The 18,260-nt window shown below is 46.8% G+C and overlaps 1 protein-coding gene across 3 annotated transcripts in view; it reads right to left on the bottom strand.

Moving 5' to 3' along the window:
- Positions 1-18,260, bottom strand: part of tsc2 (TSC complex subunit 2) — a 41,173-nt gene that overhangs the window by 4,001 nt on the left and 18,912 nt on the right. For 2 of the 3 annotated variants that reach the window (XM_080849187.1, XM_080849189.1), the window contains 11 exons: positions 16,611-16,772; positions 16,160-16,318; positions 15,700-15,815; positions 14,900-15,145; positions 11,962-12,171; positions 10,599-10,667; positions 9,321-9,466; positions 8,313-8,992; positions 1,679-1,757; positions 903-989; positions 140-326 (listed from right to left, as the gene is read on the bottom strand). In XM_080849187.1, the coding sequence (XP_080705313.1) occupies positions 140-326; positions 903-989; positions 1,679-1,757; positions 8,313-8,992; positions 9,321-9,466; positions 10,599-10,667; positions 11,962-12,171; positions 14,900-15,145; positions 15,700-15,815; positions 16,160-16,318; positions 16,611-16,772 (2,141 nt within the window). The remainder of the gene's footprint in view (positions 1-139; positions 327-902; positions 990-1,678; positions 1,758-8,312; positions 8,993-9,320; positions 9,467-10,598; positions 10,668-11,961; positions 12,172-14,899; positions 15,146-15,699; positions 15,816-16,159; positions 16,319-16,610; positions 16,773-18,260) is intronic. The other variant, XM_080849188.1, reaches the window with a different exon arrangement.

The raw sequence follows: 18,260 nt of genomic DNA, 5'->3' as shown, positions 1-18,260 counted from the left end.
GTGATTACAAATGTTTGTACAGAAAAGAGAACTGAATGTTTGCTGAAGAGAAGCAAGATTGAGAAAAAGGAGAACTGGTGGTTAGGACACACAAACACAAACACACACACATACCCTCAATGCAACCCTCCTCCCTTACCCTGCATGATGTCGTCATGCCAACAGTAAGTAAACTCCCCGTCATCCCCATACTGGTCCAGGCCCCCCAGAAAGATCTGATCAGGGTCACAGTCTTTGAGATGGATGAGTTTGCCCAGGCCTGTCAGGAAGTGAGCGTAGCGGTTGGAGCCGTACTCATTGGACAGGATGGCCACCTCGTTATTCACCTGCAGAGGCACCACAACGGGGTTGAGAAGCAGAGGACTTGTCAAATGCACTGTTCGTCACAGAAGAGCTGCTTCAGTTCAACTGGGCTTTTTAGCATAAGGTCTGACTGAAGACATGCTGCTGTCAGTATTATTTGGGCCTGTTTCCTAGAGAAGGATCAGGACTGGTCTCAAGTAAAGTTTAATCTCAGCATTTCAATCTCACTTAAGACAGCCATCAGTCAAACTTACATACATACTGTATGTATGTACAATAATTGTACCAAACTTTGTCAAATAACAATCACAATATGTAGTGTCAATTGCTGCCTGAACATCATTACTAATACAATTCGTACAATAAATATAATTTTAACAATAAGCAGGGTCTTAAAGTCCCTAGCTACATTAGTATAAATAAATGGAATACCAAGGATCCCCACCCCTACAAGTGGATTTGAAAAATTCAGTGGAGGAGAGTAGCTTTTTTTAAGGATGTATATATATATATATATATTTATATATATACTATATGAGGTGTTTACAAACAGGTGTAAATGACAGATCAGGTATAATTTATGTGACATAGTTCCACACCTGGCCTGCTCCCACGAACACCACACCGATCTTATGAGTGTCATAGGGTGGCATCTGATCCAGCACCTTCACCGCCCTGTCAATCAACTGGGACCAGAGACAGAGACACGACCGTAAACATAGATATACACCAGAAATGGGCTCTGGCGTAACCATGGAGACACAGGGTGAGTTCATGGAAGATGCGTGCATGTTGAAAAAGACAGTACATGTAAAGGATTTTTAAAGACAAAGACCAATTAAAATAATCAATGACTATAGGGACATAAAGGTTTTGTAAAGTAACAATAAAAAACATATATAGGATGTCCAGTTGCATAACTGCTGGTTTTATTACACACTGTAATAAAAATCTAGCTGCTAATTTACACTCTTAGAGATGTTTACTTTCCCTGCTGTGTAGTTACATGAGTACGTTAACCAGGGTGGATGAGTATGTAAACATGGGTGGATGAGTATGTAAACATGGATGAGTATGTGAACATGGATGAGTTTGTGAACATGGGTGGATGAGTATGTGAACATGGATGAGTATGTGAACATGGATGAGTATGTGAACATGGGTGGATGAGTATGTGAACATGGATGAGTATGTGAACATGGATGAGTGTGTGAACATGGATGAGTGTGTGAACATGAATGAGTATGTGAACATGGGTGGATGAGTATGTAAACACGGATGAGTATGTGAACATGGATGAGTACGTGAACATGGGTGGATGAGTACATAAACATGGGTGGATGTTGACACAGAAACATACAGGGACTAAACATACCTGAGATTTGGGAAGCAGGAGAGGCTTGTTAGCCTCGTTGCCAAAGAAGGGAGAATGGTAAAGCTGCAGGAAGACAAAACTGTGAAGAGGAAACAGAGAAGCAAAATCAACGAACATCCCCAGAGCAGTGAGAACAGAGGACACAACCAGTGAAGGAATGAACATCCCCAGAGCAGTGAGAACAGAGGAGACATCCAGTGAAGGAATGAACATCCCCAGAGCAGTGAAGGAGAGGACACATCCAGTGAAGGAATGAACATCCCCAGAGCTATGAGAACAGAGGAGACATCCAGTGAAGGAATGCACATCCCCAGAGCTGTGAGAACAGAGGACACATCCAGTGAAGGAATGAACATCCCCAGAGCAGTGAGAACAGAGGACACATCCAGTGAAGGAATGAACATCCCCAGAGCTGTGAGAACAGAGGACACATCCAGTGAAGGAATGAACATCCCCAGAGCAGTGAAGGAGAGGACACATCCAGTGAAGGAATGAACATCCCCAGAGCTGTGAGAACAGAGGACACATCCAGTGAAGGAATGAACATCCCTAGAGCAGTGAGAATAGAGGACACATCCAGTGAAGGAATGAACATCCCCAGAGCAGTGAGAACAGAGGACACATCCAGTGAAGGAATGAACATCCCCAGAGCAGTGAGAATAGAGGACACATCCAGTGAAGGAATGAACATCCCCAGAGCAGTGAGAATAGAGGACACATCCAGTGAAGGAATGAACATCCCCAGAGCAGTGAGAATAGAGGACACATCCAGTGAAGGAATGAACATCCCCAGAGCAGTGAGAATAGAGGACACATCCAGTGAAGGAATGAACATCCCCAGAGCAGTGAGAATAGAGGACACATCCAGTGAAGGAATGCTTTTGTGCTCTTTGAGGTTCTCTCTCTTCTCCTGCCACTTTGTCTGGCGGTTCCCTCACTGAGGGGCCCAGGGTGCTCATGAGGGGAACAAGAGTCTTATCAGAAGTTTCAATAAAAGGTAAGATGCTAGAACATCTGATCTTGAGGTGTTCCTACTTAGATATGGAAACATCATAATCAGGCATCATTTCTTTGAGCCTATATCTGTGGAGAGAATATGGGCTACACCAGGTTACCATCTCATGAAGCACTCTCGTAGTTTAGTCACACTTCAGAGCAATGATGATATTATTGCAAGTGAATGAGTGTGCTACTACAATTCAATCACATTATGATTGCAACTGGCATTATTAGCCATTGTTAATTAGACCCTTCATGAAGAAATGAACACTACGGATATTAGCGAAGACGTAAGGAGACTGCAATTTGAATAAAAGAACTGTTCTGTTCCGGGGAATTTATCCCTCGTCTTTAAAGCGCAAGATAACCAGGTGAAGGGCACCTTCCATTCTCAAGTTTCAGCCTTCCTGAGAGGAGAGTATTTTTCCTCTTTAGTTTAAAACGGATAAAATCTGGTTCAGATATCCTGAAATAGGATTCCCCCTTTAGAGTAAAGAGATTTATGTATTATGTGTTGTGGAACAAAATAGTTTACATTCTATTTAAATGTTCCTCTGTGGACTATGTACAGATGCACAAACTGAAAACAAACTATCTGCTGAAACTCTGTTAACTATAATTTATGGTTGCTAAAGGGCAGCAAAATTGGGAAAACAAAACAGGTGATTGAACACACACAGGCTCCTTAAAGCAATTAAGTTTGGAAACTTGTATCTCTAACCAAAACCCAACGTCATTCAAAGCTGAGAGAGGGGAAGGATTTAATTTATAATACATTTATATAATGCCAATACGAGCAGCAATGAGGGGGCCAAGCAGCCCAGCAGGGCGTAGTTGCCACAGAAACCTGATGTCTTTATGTCAAGGGCATGGCTGTATGCATTCACAGCTAGTGTTACGTCAAACGCACCCCAAAATTGAACCCATTGGTGGTGCTAGAGTGCTCAAGACAAAGACATGAAACTTGGTGAAAATAATCAGGGGATTGTCCCCTATAAGTGTGCCAAATTTCACAACTTTTTACAATATGGCACTAGTAGGACTGAGGAATATAAAGATAATATAGATCATAAATAAAAAGATCATATAGATCTAGATATAGGTAATTACTGTTCATTTCAAAATAATAACTTCTTTGAAGGTTGAAGGTTTCTAAAGACCTGTTTTGAACCTGTTTTGTAAAATGCAGCAAATATTTTCCCATAATCCTCTAGCTGTTTAGTGTGCATGCTACAAATAAACAGTCTGAAGCCTACAGTCCTGGCTTTGTAAATGGAAAACATAATGGCTCTGACTGGCACATAATGGCTCTGACTGGCACTTTGCCTCAGGAGCAGAGAAGGCAGGGGTGTGATTTGATTTGCTGTTGAGCTTAAATATCAACAACCTTTCGCCAAACTCGCTGACGGCATCTTCAGGGATTTATACAGTGTCTTGTCAAAGTATTGAACCCCCATGAAAATCAACAACTAGACTACCACAATACTTTACTATCTGGATGCAATAATGGCTCCCTAAAGAACCTCCGGCTGATGCAAACTGCAGTCGCTCACACACTAACTAAAATACAAACTGCAGCGGCTCAAACACTAACTAATAAACAAACTGCAGCCACTCACACACTAACTAAAAAACAAACTGCAGCCACTCACACACTAACTAATAAACAAACTGCAGCGGCTCACACACTAACTAAAAAACAAACTGCAGCCGCTCACACACTAACTAAAAAACAAACTGCAGCCACTCACACACTAACTGAAAAACAAACTGCAGCCGCTCACACACTAACTAAAAAACAAACTGCAGCCACTCACACACTAACTAAAAAACAAACTGCAGCCACTCACACACTAACTAAAACTACAAATTGCAGCCGCTCACACACTAACTAAAACTACAAATATGTCTCCTGTACTCGCTTCTCTTCACCAGCTCCCTGTCAAAAGTAGAATCAACCTAAAGACTCAAAACATGCTTTAGGGAGTAACTAGTCCTGCACTCTTCCATCACACAACGCAGGCCTTCTCAGAATTCCATGAGTGTCAAAAACAACTGTAGGAAGAGCTATTTGCCATCAAGCCCACCCTGTTGGAACAATCTTCTCTTCTTTATCCAAGAAGCAGACACACTCTCTACTTTAATTCTAAACGTTCCTCTTCATTGCTCCACATAGTTAGGAATGGTGTGCACAGGTCTAGCACTCATTGGGCCTCTAGTGGAGAAGACTGCCATTCCTTAATTATGATTGGCACTCCTCTGTTTCTATTCAGCTCTGGATAAAACAAGTTTGTTGTGTTCCCGGTTGCAACCGTTACACCCCTATGTCCTAGCGGCGAGCTGGGCTGTGATGTTTTAATGACAATTTCTTCCTTGTTTCCTTCCTAACTGCTCTCATCTTCTTACTCCTGTTCCACTTGTGTTGTTGTAGAGCTGATAAAGGAGTTTCTGAGTCAGGGAGGGAGCACCCTCAGGGTTTGTTCATGCAACCAAACCTTTTCTATTCATGATGTGCTTTTCTGAAGGATTTGCATTTAACTAGACAAACTTTTCGAAACTTTATCAAACTATTTTTGTATTGCTCTCAAGGAAGTGTCCATCACGATGTGTTTGCTATTGCTGCCCAGGCCTAGGTTCTAGGGGCGGTCTGGAGAGAAGAAGAAGAAGACGAAGACGAAGTCGAAGATGAAGATGAAGACAAAGAAGAAGAAATCATTGATTGTAAAAAAAATAAACCTAAGGCCTCATTCATTAAATTAATCTTTAACTAATGAAAGGCACAGCAACATCAGATCTTTCGGCAATACAAAAGTCCTACATCAATAGTTGGATTTCGTTTAGCCAGATTAGACTGAAATCAGCTCAAACGAAGCACTGGGCAAAGAGTCCCCAGACTTATCTTCAAAGACACAGAAAGAGTGGTAAACTAAATAGGCAGCGGGCTGCCCAGATAGAGGCCTTTAATCAGTAACACTGATGAGGAGAAAAACACAATGTGCCAATTCCCTTTAGTTGAGAGAATGAATGAGCAAAGTGATTGAAAGGAACAAAACGAGCTGAGCAAATGGCCTTGTAGCGATAAGTGGTCCGTTATAGGGCCCCATACAGCATTGGTAGCTCTCAGAGTTGATGTGGTCTAATGCAGCCTGCTGTTATTCTGGATCTTTCCGGCAGGCCGAGCTCCTCTCCTGACCCTTCTCTGCCTCACCCTGCTCCGCACAGCCGTCAGCACGCCGCCCCCTCACTCCAGGGACTAACACTTCCTCTAACGGCTCCCATTTGCCAATACAATGATCATCCAGAAGAGAGCATTCAGCAGCGCAGCACAGACGCACACAGCGGTGGCCAAGCCTCACCCTGACAACAGCAGCTCAAAATAGAACAGCAGTGATGCGAGTCCTCAACCAAACACACCAACTCTTCTGATAACACATTTGATTTTCAGAATAGGCCACACACCAAACTTCTCCCAAGCTCCGCCACCTTCAGACAGAGCAATGTGTCCCAGTTAGCCCCGTCAGCTGTCAGCTGTGGTTATTAAGTACAGCTCTTTTCATGCCTCCTGGCAGGAAGCCAAGCCATGTCAGGACGCTCCACACACTCTCTGCACCCCCTCTGGGCATCTGGGCGCTGACTCAGGGCCACATCAGGGCTGACTGAGGGCCACATCAGGGCCGACTCAGGGCCGACTCAGGGCCGACTCAGGGCCGACTCAGGGCCGACTCAGGGCCGACTCAGGGCCGACTCAGGGCCGACTCAGGGCCGACTCAGGGCCGACTCAGGGCCGACTCAGGGCCGACTCAGGGCCGACTCAGGGCCACATCAGGGCCACATCAGGGCCACATCAGGGCCAAATCAGGGCCACATGAGTTCCAGTCACCTTATACCGGGGTACCTTATCCCAGCTCTGGGTAACATTGCACACCCTGCTGTTATACTAACGCAGACAGGAGGTAAGATGGATGAGTGTAATTTCTCTGCAATTCCTCTGGGAGTACAGAGTGAAAAAAACAAGTTGTTTTGTTTGGGGGAAAAGGAAAGAATATGAGACGTCCACCCAAATGAGGGAGGTGATAAACACAAACAGAATGCATTGTGGTCCATGGGGCCCCATCAGTGTCTGTTAATGGAGAAGAATGAGCTCAGATCGGGCCGCTATTGCTTCCCAGATCAGATTCCAGATCAGTCACTTCAGTGAGGGATAGAGTGGGTACACACTCTACTGAATGAGGGGAGGAGGGAAGCAGTTCTCTTCCAGGCTGAACGTCTTTCAATGCGTCACCGACCAGGAATACATTAGAGTCTACTGGCTCAATTAGTGCTTGTTGAGCGTGACGCATCTACTGCGGCAGGTAGAATACAGGCACGGACATCCAGGAGGCATCTGAGGAGGGCTGCCACCAACCATTATTTTGATAATTGAATATTCTGTCTGTTATTTTTTTTTACGATTAGTTGAACAGATACAAATTTGTATGCACTAACCTAGCACTACCAGAGCAGGTGCGTCCCTCTCTACCTTCAAGAAGCTCTTGAAGACCCAACTATTCAGAGAGCACCTCCCTTCCTAACTGGCACCTTGTCTTAACTTGCACTTAAGCAGTGACAGTCCTGCACTTCTTTTTCTTTCTATGTCGTTTTCTATTTCTTGAAGTATTTATTGTTACACCAGGTTTTATTGCTCTTAGCTTGACTGTTCTCTCCCTTGTAGGTCGCTTTGGACAAAAGCGTCTGCTAAATGACTAAATGTAAATATAAATGTAAATGGTTTTTCATACAATGGATGTTATACACAAATCATAACACATTATATAAAATGCATTTATATATTACTTGATGCAATAATCCGGGCAGGGATCGAAAAACGTCTGGGATTTTGCCTCGTCGGATATTTTTGTTTCTCTGGGTCCTTCACAAATTAGTTTTTACGCCCTTACAAGTTTTGGAAAGGGTATCTCCCTTACGTTCCACCTTCTTGTGCAAACTCTGACTGTACAGGGAACTGTCATTGGTCCACCACCCTCTCAGTTTTTCCATATTCACAATAATTATCCTCCAAAGACGATTAATTTGAGCATTTGGAACGATACTTCGACATTTCCAATCTGGCAACACTGAGCACCTTGCCGCTTCCTCTAGTTACAGCATGACATCTGCATGTTTAAAATATGACAAAATTCCGTTGCGGGGGGAGGGGGTCATCTGCATGTGAAAAATATGTCAAAACTTTGTTGCTGAAAACCCTCTTAGCAAAATCCAGGGTTTGCTAAAATGCTCCTAGATTTATATGTTTAAATGAAGTATTCTAGCTACTCCATAGCCTATACTTAGAAAACACTTTTTTTTCTTTGTCTAATGAACTATTTAATGTGTGCAAAAACGTACTTCATGACGTAAACAACTAATCAACTATTAAATTAGTTGGCAACAATTTTTTTCAGTCGATGAAATCAATTCGTTGTTGCAGCCCTAAATTTGAGAAAAACTGCCTTTGCTGACAGCACAGGAATGATGATCAATCTAATAATGAGGCTAGATTATGCCTTCTATCCTGACCAGTTGGAGCGTGTCTCTCTCACCTATCCCATCCCACAGAAACACAGATCACAGATCAGTTGGAGCGTGTCTCTCTCACCTGGGGCTGAGTCCGCTGGCCTTCTCAGAGGTGGAGGGTCTAGGCCGGTTGTGGTACGAGTCTCTGTCCATCTTCCTGTCGCGGCGGGAGGAGGGGGCCGACACTGATATGGTATGGCCCCGGGGCCGGTGACCACTGGGAGAGAGGGGCCCTGGCTGTGGCGGGGCAGGGAACTCCAGCCGCATGCGAGGCGCCGAGGAGGACGAGGACACGCTGGCACCTCCACTCACTCCTCCACTCACTCCTCCTGCTCCTGCTCCTCCTGCTCCTCCTGCCACTGTTGTTGCTGAGTCGCCCTGCCCACTCGCCTCACTCCCGCCTGCCTCCCGCTCCCCATGGGCCTTCCCCTCCACAGGGGTGCGAACTCTAGGCCCGTCGCCTACCCCAGTCCCAGGTCCTACCCTAGGGCCGTCGCCTACCCCAGTCCCAGGTCCTACCCTAGGGCCGTCGCCTACCCCAGTCCCAGACCCTGAGGCAGCCTTAGCGAAGGCCTCAGGTAAGGTCTGCAGCTCTGGCGAGGAGCTGGACTTGTTGAGCGTCTGGGAGTGTGGGAAGGGCAGGTCAGCGTCCTGTGCCTCGGCAGGGGAGAGTGTGAGGGGGGGCTGGTCGATGGGGATGGCCCCCTCACTCACCTCCTCCAGGGTAGACTTCTCATCATCCTGGCTGGAGCTGGAGGATGACTGGAGGCAAAACAGAGAAAACATACTTAACTGGCTGCTGCCTCTCAAATATTCATTTGGTCTATGCCAACCAGAAGGGAATCGTCAGCGATTTGTTAACACATCCTACAGAGCCTCTGGCTATCGTCAATAACCTCATGACATTTGGGTTTCATGAGAGAGACAGCGAGGCGCCTGGGGGGGAACTTGGACTTTCCATTCAAAATTGAACCTGACATTTTTTATTAATCAATCTGGCCACCCCTGTGCAGGTCTGAACCCCTCCTCTAGTGCTCTGGGTCCTGTGATTGGTTGGTTCTGGCTCCGCCCCGTGGAGGCGGTCCCTTACCCTGCTGAGTGGAGCAGGGGTGGTCTTGCTGAACTTGTCGGCACTCATGAAGATGGGCTCTGATGGCATGGCCTCAAACTCCTCCAGCCCAGGAGACTCTGCACCCCTCACACCGCCACCGGCCTCCTCCAACACCACCACTGAGTCTACAGCCAAACAGAGAAGAAGCGAGAGAGAGAGAGAGAGAGACAGAGAGAGAGAGAGAGAGAGAGAGAGAGAGAGAGAGAGAGAGAGAGAGAATACATGATGTTGTCAGTGAAGAGCAGGAAAGGTGCCATATTAGAACTCAAAGGAACTGTGGAACACCCTATGTTGACAGACCCAGACTTACGAACATGCAGAGACACACATCATTACTACACACATACTTAAGAACCGTCATGCGTTCACACAAGCGTTCTGCAGAACATAAGACATAATCATCAATTTATTGATGTTGCATCAAACTGGAGAAGAATTTCAAATAACCTCCATTCCCCATGCTTAATATAACTACTGTGAATCACAAATGATTGGAGAAACACACACTCACACACACACACACACTCACACACACAAACAGACACACAGATGATGGATGAGTGATCACACAAGTGGCATCTTCATTGATTGGGTTGTCTTCCTGATAGCAGCTCTCTGATTCTGAGCGACACACACACATAGACAGACACGTGAGCAACAGTGGAACGTTCCAGACCTCTCCAGCACGGTGGGGCCTACGCCACAGAGGACGGCTTCCACTACAGATTCATCCTCAGGGTACACAACAATAAACCAACAGGACATCAATTCAAATGACCACAGGAAAAAGCAGGGGCTGGTTTTAACATGAAGCAAGTTCCTTTCAGAGGAGGGAGGGATGGAGCTCAAATGAAGAAGAGAAGTTCTGGTCTTCACTGTTGCCATGCAGGTCAAACTCCTCCAGGTTAGAAAACACACATGGGGGCTGATGGAGAGGGATCAGACTAACAAGATGGAGGAGAAGGGGGGGGGGGGGATTAATCACCACAGCAGGGAATCACCACCAATCCCCTCCCACTCTGCTTCAGCACCAGCCAATAGCAAGCCACGAAGCGATGCTGGTGGAGGGGATCAGATTGGTTTTGATTGGTCTTCCCTAGCCAGGGACAAAAGCAGTTAAACAGGAGAATCACTGAGAAGTTAAGACACGGAAAGAGAGAGAGAGACAGAGGAGTGGGCGGGCAGGCAGACACACGGAGAGGCACCCAGAGCAGAGGAGGGGTGGTGTGGGGATGTGGAGGTCCACGTGTGGAGTACCTGCCCAGGATATGCTCCTGGTCAACCTGCCCTGCAGCTCAGGTGGGCAGAGCGAGGTCAGAGAGCCCACTGTAGAGGGAAGAAGCGAGCTGCCATCACACACACACACTTAACCACAGGTATCACACACACACACTTAACCACAGGCATTACACACACACACACACACTTAACCACAGGCATCACACATACACACACACACAAACACACACACACACACACACACACACACACACACTTAACCACAGGCATCACACATACACACACACACACACACACACACACACACACACACACACACACACACACACACACACAAATCCACAGGCCGCCACAGCAACATCCCAATACTAAACTAACTACCCACAGCAAAAACAGTTCGACAGCAAGAAACAGAATCAAAAGGTTAAAAAAACAACAGAAAAAGGGACATGAAAAACAATAGAACAGAAAATAAGGCGACGACACCTGATGTGCTCACAGCAGTGCAAACAAAATTGGATCTACACCTAGGATGTGCCAGCCATCCTCTGCTAATGGAAGAACCAGAGCGGTGCACAGGTTCACACTAATCAGTAAACACCGTCTGAGCCTCATATAGATACAGGTCTTGAGGCTTTGGTGAAGCACTTCAGTGAGAAACATGTGAATATAAATTGGAACACATGCACAAAGCATGTGGGAAGGGTGGCTTTGAACAGTTGTATTGCATTTTCCTTCAACATTTCAAAAAAAGGTCTTGGTTCCATGTCTAGTGTGAATCTCAAGAAACACAAAACCAAAGATTAAAAAGCAAGACAACAGAAGCAGTAGAGTATAGTGATATCCATTTCTCATAAACAGAGCAGCATGATCAGAAAAGAACCGAGCGTGTTGGTGTCATCAGGATGCATGCCTCAGGGGCATTCTATCACGCTCCTGAGAGCTAGCAACTGGTTTGAAGTAGGAAAAAAGAATCAGTGAATAGTCTTAAAACATTTTTCTATCTTTTGGAGTACAATGCTTTCACAAACACAAGCCCAATGGCCGCCCTTACTGAGTTTAAAGGACATCTACAGCATTTCCATAAGTGATGAATCTTAACGACAGCTGCCACACACCAGCAGTACTTCACTCACCTCTTCCACAAGTGCACCATCCTCTGCTGAGACCAAGTGCATCTTTACCACCCTGTTCATCCAGCAAGTTGAGGAAACACCTAGCTACCTCTACACACACTCCATCACACACGCAGACACATTAACACTATGCATGGGATCGCAGAGGATCTCATAGGCCCCCGGACAGGTGTGTATCTGGGCAGGTAAACATCACCTGACAAGGTCAAGTGTGCGTGCGTGTGTATGTGTGTGTGTTCTCTCACCTGTGTTGGAGCGCTGGATAAGCGAGGGCTTGGTGAGGGGTTGAGGCGCGTCTGCCTCTGCTCCGACCCCGGTGCTGGTGGTGGCAGGCGGCTCCTTGATGCCGTCCATGGCCATGAGCACGCTGGAGAGGTCCTGCAGAGGCATGTTGCCCAGCTCAGACGAGAACGGGCTGGGGGGGTTCTCCAGGCACATCAACCAGCTGGTGTTACCTGCACACACACACACAGTGAGTCTCAACTCATACACAACATTCATACCTCCATCTAACAAAAGATGATGGTTAATACATAGAAGAGAAAAAGAAACTAGACTAGAAAAGAAACTAGGAACTAACCAAATGACACAAACGTAAAATGGTGACTGCACCTGTAGATTGCAGACAGTGCCAAGAAGAGCAGTGAAGTTACACACAAAACAAACTCAGCCTATCCGTCACCTCATTTAAGTGTGTGTACAGACAGCAGCAGAGACGTATGCTTTCCAAACCAATCTCCACCAACTACATTACAGGATGTTCTGAGCACTGACCCCAGACCTGCATCCTTTGCCCCTAACTCCAGACTCTTACAGCCAAATTGATCAAACATTACACTGCCCTAGAACTGAAAAAGTTTTTCCAGCCATCATCCTGGTGAGCTGCACTCTGAGCAGAGGAGTCCAGCACAAAGACACCACACACACACCCACACACACACACACACACACACACGCACACACACACCATCCTAGTGAGCTGAGCCGTCCAGCAGGCCTCAGGGACCCTGGCTACATCTCACTTCTTCATTTAAGTGGAACCATTAAAACCCAATTGCAAGGGAAAATGCTAATACACACTACATACACCCAACCAATTTAACCAAAAGAAATATGTACGCACATGTGCGCACACACACACACACACACACACACACAAACACATCTGTCTCACTCTCTTTAATGATGAACACACTTCCTCATGCGGACTAAGTTAACCACCACACAGTAAGTTGTGCAGCAAACATCTTTAAGGCACATCTGGTGGAACAGCTGCACGTAACTGAGAGAGAAGGCAGAATCTGTATGACAGACACACACACAGCCAGCCACATTTACCCGCCAAGAATCCAGAGCTGAGGCTGTTTGGCAACAGACACTCCTTATAAATGGCTGTGGAGCCTAGGAGTGTTTCCTGGGGGAAATCTAGACGGAGAGAGCTGAGAGAGCGATTACAGACCAACATGGGGACTCTATAGTCTTGGGCTGAGAGAGCGATTACAGACCAGCAGGGGACTCTATAGTCTTGGGCAGAGAGAGCGATTACAGACCAGCAGGGGACTCTATAGTCTTGGGCAGAGAGAGCGATTACAGACCGACAGGGGACTCTATAGTCTTGTGCTGTGAGAGCGAGAGATTACAGACCAGCAGGGGACTCTATAGTCTTGTGCTGTGAGAGCGAGAGATTACAGACTCTATAGTCTTGTGCTGTGAATCCCAACCTGAAATCGTAACATAAAAGGAGTCACAGTGTGGTTTTAGTGAACAAAAGTATAAGTTTACTTATGACAACAAAAAATCCACAATCCCATACAAAAACAATGTGGTTATAAGACCAAAAGGAAAAAGAAAACCTCACGCTTGCTGTGTCGGTGGTTGTGAACTTGCCTGGCTCCCGTGCCCGACGTACAAATCACGAGACAGGCAAAACAAGAAGTGAGTCTTCCACAGTCCAACTTACTTACCTACACTAGCTAACTAACAACTAATAATGTGTTGAAAATAACCACCCGGTAATAAACAAACAAGATCCAAAATATAAATAGAATTGCAACGTAGCGTTCAATTAAACAGTCAATCGACTAAAGTATTGGGTGTGCCAGTGTCTGTCTTTTGCGAGGCGAGAGCGAGCATCCATCTTGGAACCTGGATGGCTTTTATCCTGGTAGGCCTGCCCCCAGTTGTTACAGGACCACGCCCAGTCTCCACCTACAGCAAGAAGTGCATAGACCAGAGCAGGAAGCCAAGCCAACCCCAGGACTATGTAACAGGCTGAGAGAGCAATTACAGACCGACAGGGGACTCGACGCCGGCAGAGTGCCAAGACAACTCAGAGACACAGAGGAGCAAGAGCATGATGAAACAGCGGGACCATTCGTCTTAAAAGACAAAAGTTAAAGGGACAGCCAGGGAGGGACGGGGTTGTCCCAAAGACAGAATGACAGAAAGAGGACAAAAAGAAAGGGATAGAGAGGGACAAAGAGAAAGAGAAATGTATTCATCCTACATCATCTTAAAGCTACCCATTGAGGATTGTGCAAAGGGCAAAGCTCTGGCTGTCAAGGTGGCATTAGTGAGGGCTCTGCAGAGAGAAGGAATCAAGGCCAGCTTTACTTCAGGGACCGCTGCTGATGAATTGCAAATCCTCAGGAAGTTTAACAACAAAGTCACAAAGTTCCTTTGAGCGAACAAAGTGAACAGAGACTAAATTGTATCATAATAGTTTATTATTAGGTGTGTCTGTATGTATGTATGTGAGTGAAAGAGGATATTTAGGACAACTTCCTCTACCAATCATAGAGTGGTATCTCTGCGTCACCATTTATCAATATCTGTTCTTGAACCACCTCGTATGGAGCATCACCGCAATCCAACGCAACCTTTCATGGCGTGCTGAAATAGTTAGTCTGTGTGTGCGTGTGCGCGAGTGTATGTGTGTGAGAGCAAGAGTATATGTATGTGTGTGTTCTGTGTATGTTCATATGTGTTCACACTGTGTTTTAGTCAGTGCTGCCGATGGTTAGAATGTGAAGCTGTGTGTTGTTCGTGTGGGGTTCCATCTACCCATAACTCCCCATTCCTATCCCAGCCTCTATGCACATGTCCATGTTATGTGTGTTTACCTGATGGTCTGCAGATGAAGATCTCCATCTCTACCGACATGTCCATGTTTTGTGTGTTTACCTGATGGTCTACGGATGAAGATCTCCGCCCAACCCTGCGTGAGCATGGGCACAAACTCAGCCAGGCTGGCCTTCTCCTTGGGCGGGGGGGCACTGGTGGAGGAGCTCTGGTCGTCAGACGCCCGTAGGGACCCGAGGCCCTCCAGTGGGGGCCCAGGAGGGGGCAGAGGGCCACACAGATCCCCCTCAGAGGGAGACACCAGCGGGCTCAGACTCTGGGCCGGGCCTGAACGCAACGCATGGCCACCTGGGGGGGCACAAACACACACACACACACACACACACACACACACACACACACACACACACACACACAAACACACACACAATGAATACACACACACACACACTCAAATATACACACAGACACACACAATGAATACACACACACAAAGACACACAAATACACACACAAAGAATCGGTGAATGAATGTCTTTTCTCAAAACATCCACAACAAACACCTAAATCACTGAAATTATAATCAACTAGGATCTTGCTTTTGAAAGATTTGAGTTTATGATTGTCTGTAATCACAGCCCACTGATAAACAGAGAGGACAGCCCATGGCCTCATCTGATCCTGTAATCTGAGGATTAGAGTCGATACAACCACAATTAGAAATCTGCTCATTCTCTTCATGCCCACACCTCATGACATGCACCCCCTTCCTGATCATAGATCATCACCACGATACTCACAGCCCTGTTCCACGCACAAAACACACATGTATGGTAACGAAAACTCAGACTCTCACACACACACACAGACAGACACAGACACAGACACACTCACACACTCACCTGACATGGAGCGCACGCGTATGCGAGTGTTTCTGTGGCTGAGCTGCTGGCTGGACTGGGACTCGAGTTTGGCTGGAGCTTCTTTGGTCTGTCTGGTGTGGAGGGACGGGTCAGACCTGCAGGACAGACAGACGGACAAGAGTTACAGAGGAACACTACAGAGTGGGATTGGTCATGTGTATATGAGTGTGCGTGTGCGTGTGCGTGTGCGTGTGCGTGTGCGTATGCGTGTGTGTGTGCGTGTGTGTGTGTGTGTGTACGTGTGTGTGTGTGTGCGAGTGAGCGTGTGTACGTGTGTGCGTGTGTGTGTGAGTGAGCGTGTGTACAAGTGTGCGTGTCGTGTGAGTGTGTGCGCGTGCGAGCGTGCGCGTGCACGTGCGAGTGTGTATGCGTATGCGTATGCGTATGCGTATGCCTATGCGTATGCGTGTGTGTGTGTGTGTGTGTGTGTGTGTGTCACCTGGTCATCTCCCCCCCTCCTCCAGGCCGTTCAGCCATGTCCAGGCCCAGCAGGGCTTGAGTGCGGACGCCTCCACTGGTGGTGATGGTGACCAGCTTGTTCCCCACCAGCCAGGTCATACTCTGGCCTCCTGACAGCAGGAAGTCTGCGATGGGAGACCTGTAGGGAAGACACCAGCACCAGCAACATCATCATCTATCTATCTCTGGACTGACTGGGGGCTCCCATGATGATATGGCAGCGACTGAGACACATAGGAGAAGGGTTAGAGTTGGATGTATGGAAACCAGTCCATGCATGCCGAGAGCCTGGCAACGGTCATTGAACACTCAAACATTTCACTGTTCACAGTCAAGTCCTCCTCAAGTTTCTGGATCTGGATAGACTATGGCAAAGGAAAAGAAATCTAGGACAGACAGACAAAGACACACACAGACACACAGACACAGACCTCTTTGGCAGAGCAGAGAAGTTGGAGAAGACATAGCGAGCCATCATGTCCAGACAGGTCTCGGTGAGCTCCAGGTGCACGGTCTTGAGCGTGTCGTCAGCCTGCAGCACAGCGTTCTCGTCTGCTGAGCCGAGGCTGCACGTGGTGTTGGAGGTCTGCATCCTGCAGGGGGAGCCAGAGGGCACAACTATGAGTTAGGCAAACAGCAGCACAGGGCTCTTTTCAATGTGTTATGCTGTTTCTCAACCAAACGCCTCTTCCATACACTCCCATTCCAATGACTGCCACTGTTGAGGCCACATTGGCATAGAATTTGGATATTTATATTCATTTCTTAGGCAGGCATTGGCTAATGGTGGGTTGGCAAGAGGTTTTGGATGACACAGTATTAAAAAAACAAGACGAAAACATGCAGTTACCCACACACAACCTTCACAAAGAGACTCAACAAACACACTCAAAAAACACACACAGTTGCACACTTCTCCACACAGCTCTCTCACACATTCTCAGACAGACAGACACAGACACACAGACACACACAGTCTGAGACTTGGTAATGAACGGTTGTAGCAAAACTAGTAGACCTGGTCTTCCCTTTTAAAAATAGCATATCCATTGGTTATGTAAATCAGACTACTGTTTGATGTGATTGACACGTCTCCTGCTTGACTATGCTGCATACACCACTCTCTGGTGCCTCAGCTTCAGGTGCGGAGAGAGAGAGAGAGAGAGAGAGAGAGAGAGAGAGAGAGAGAGAGAGAGAGAGAGAGAGAACCAGGCTGGGAGCTCTGCACACACCACCCTCTGGTCCCTCGCAACTTCAGGAGAAAAGCAGCGCGGGCATCAAAAGCCAGACCACACCGAATTCATCAAGTGCCTTCAAAACCACAGTGAACCCCTCTGTGGCTAACAGAAACAGCATGGAATATTTTTAAGTCTAATATTAATATTCTGTGGCCTCTCATCACCTCTATGTCTACCATCACACAAAGTCCCAGGGGAAATTAAAAGAGAAGATTGCCTTTACATACAAATAAGCAATATAGAGTTCATTATAAGTGAGGCACAATCAGCGGTGTGGGTGGGGGCAGGTTTCAGCACGTCTGTCAGGGCTGTTGCATTAACATCATCGGTCACTGTGGCCCTGAGATTGGGCTCAAGCCTGTTCTGATAACGATGCAGGGTGTACTGTGATGACGTGCCCGGTTCTACACGGGTGAAAACATCCATCAGCCTGTTCTAATAACTATGCAGGGTGTGCTGTGATGACGGGCCCACTAGACTCACACTCAGGCCTGTTCTACACGGGTGAAAACATCCATCAGCCTGTTCTAATAACTATGCAGGGTGTGCTGTGATGACGGGCCCACTAGACTCATACTCAGGCCTGTTCTACACAGGTGAGAACATCCATCAGCCCGACGATCTGGAAAATGAGAGGAAAGCGTTCCTTCCAACACAGCTTGGTAACATGGTGTTAATATACTGACATGGTAGACATGGTGTTAATATAGACACCCCCCACGAGAATTAAAATGTTTCTGAAGCTTAACTGTACCTCTGCCTACAGGCTGACTTGCTCACACTGAATACAGATAGAGAAAGCGTAAAGTTTAAATCCTCAGGCAGAGTGCGGGTCGGATAACA

The sequence above is a fragment of the Sprattus sprattus genome (genome assembly GCF_963457725.1).
Source record: "Sprattus sprattus genome assembly, chromosome: 1".
Taxonomy (NCBI): domain Eukaryota; kingdom Metazoa; phylum Chordata; class Actinopteri; order Clupeiformes; family Clupeidae; genus Sprattus; species Sprattus sprattus.
Note: the sequence above shows the minus strand (reverse complement) of the source record. Positions and strands in the feature narration are given on the sequence as shown.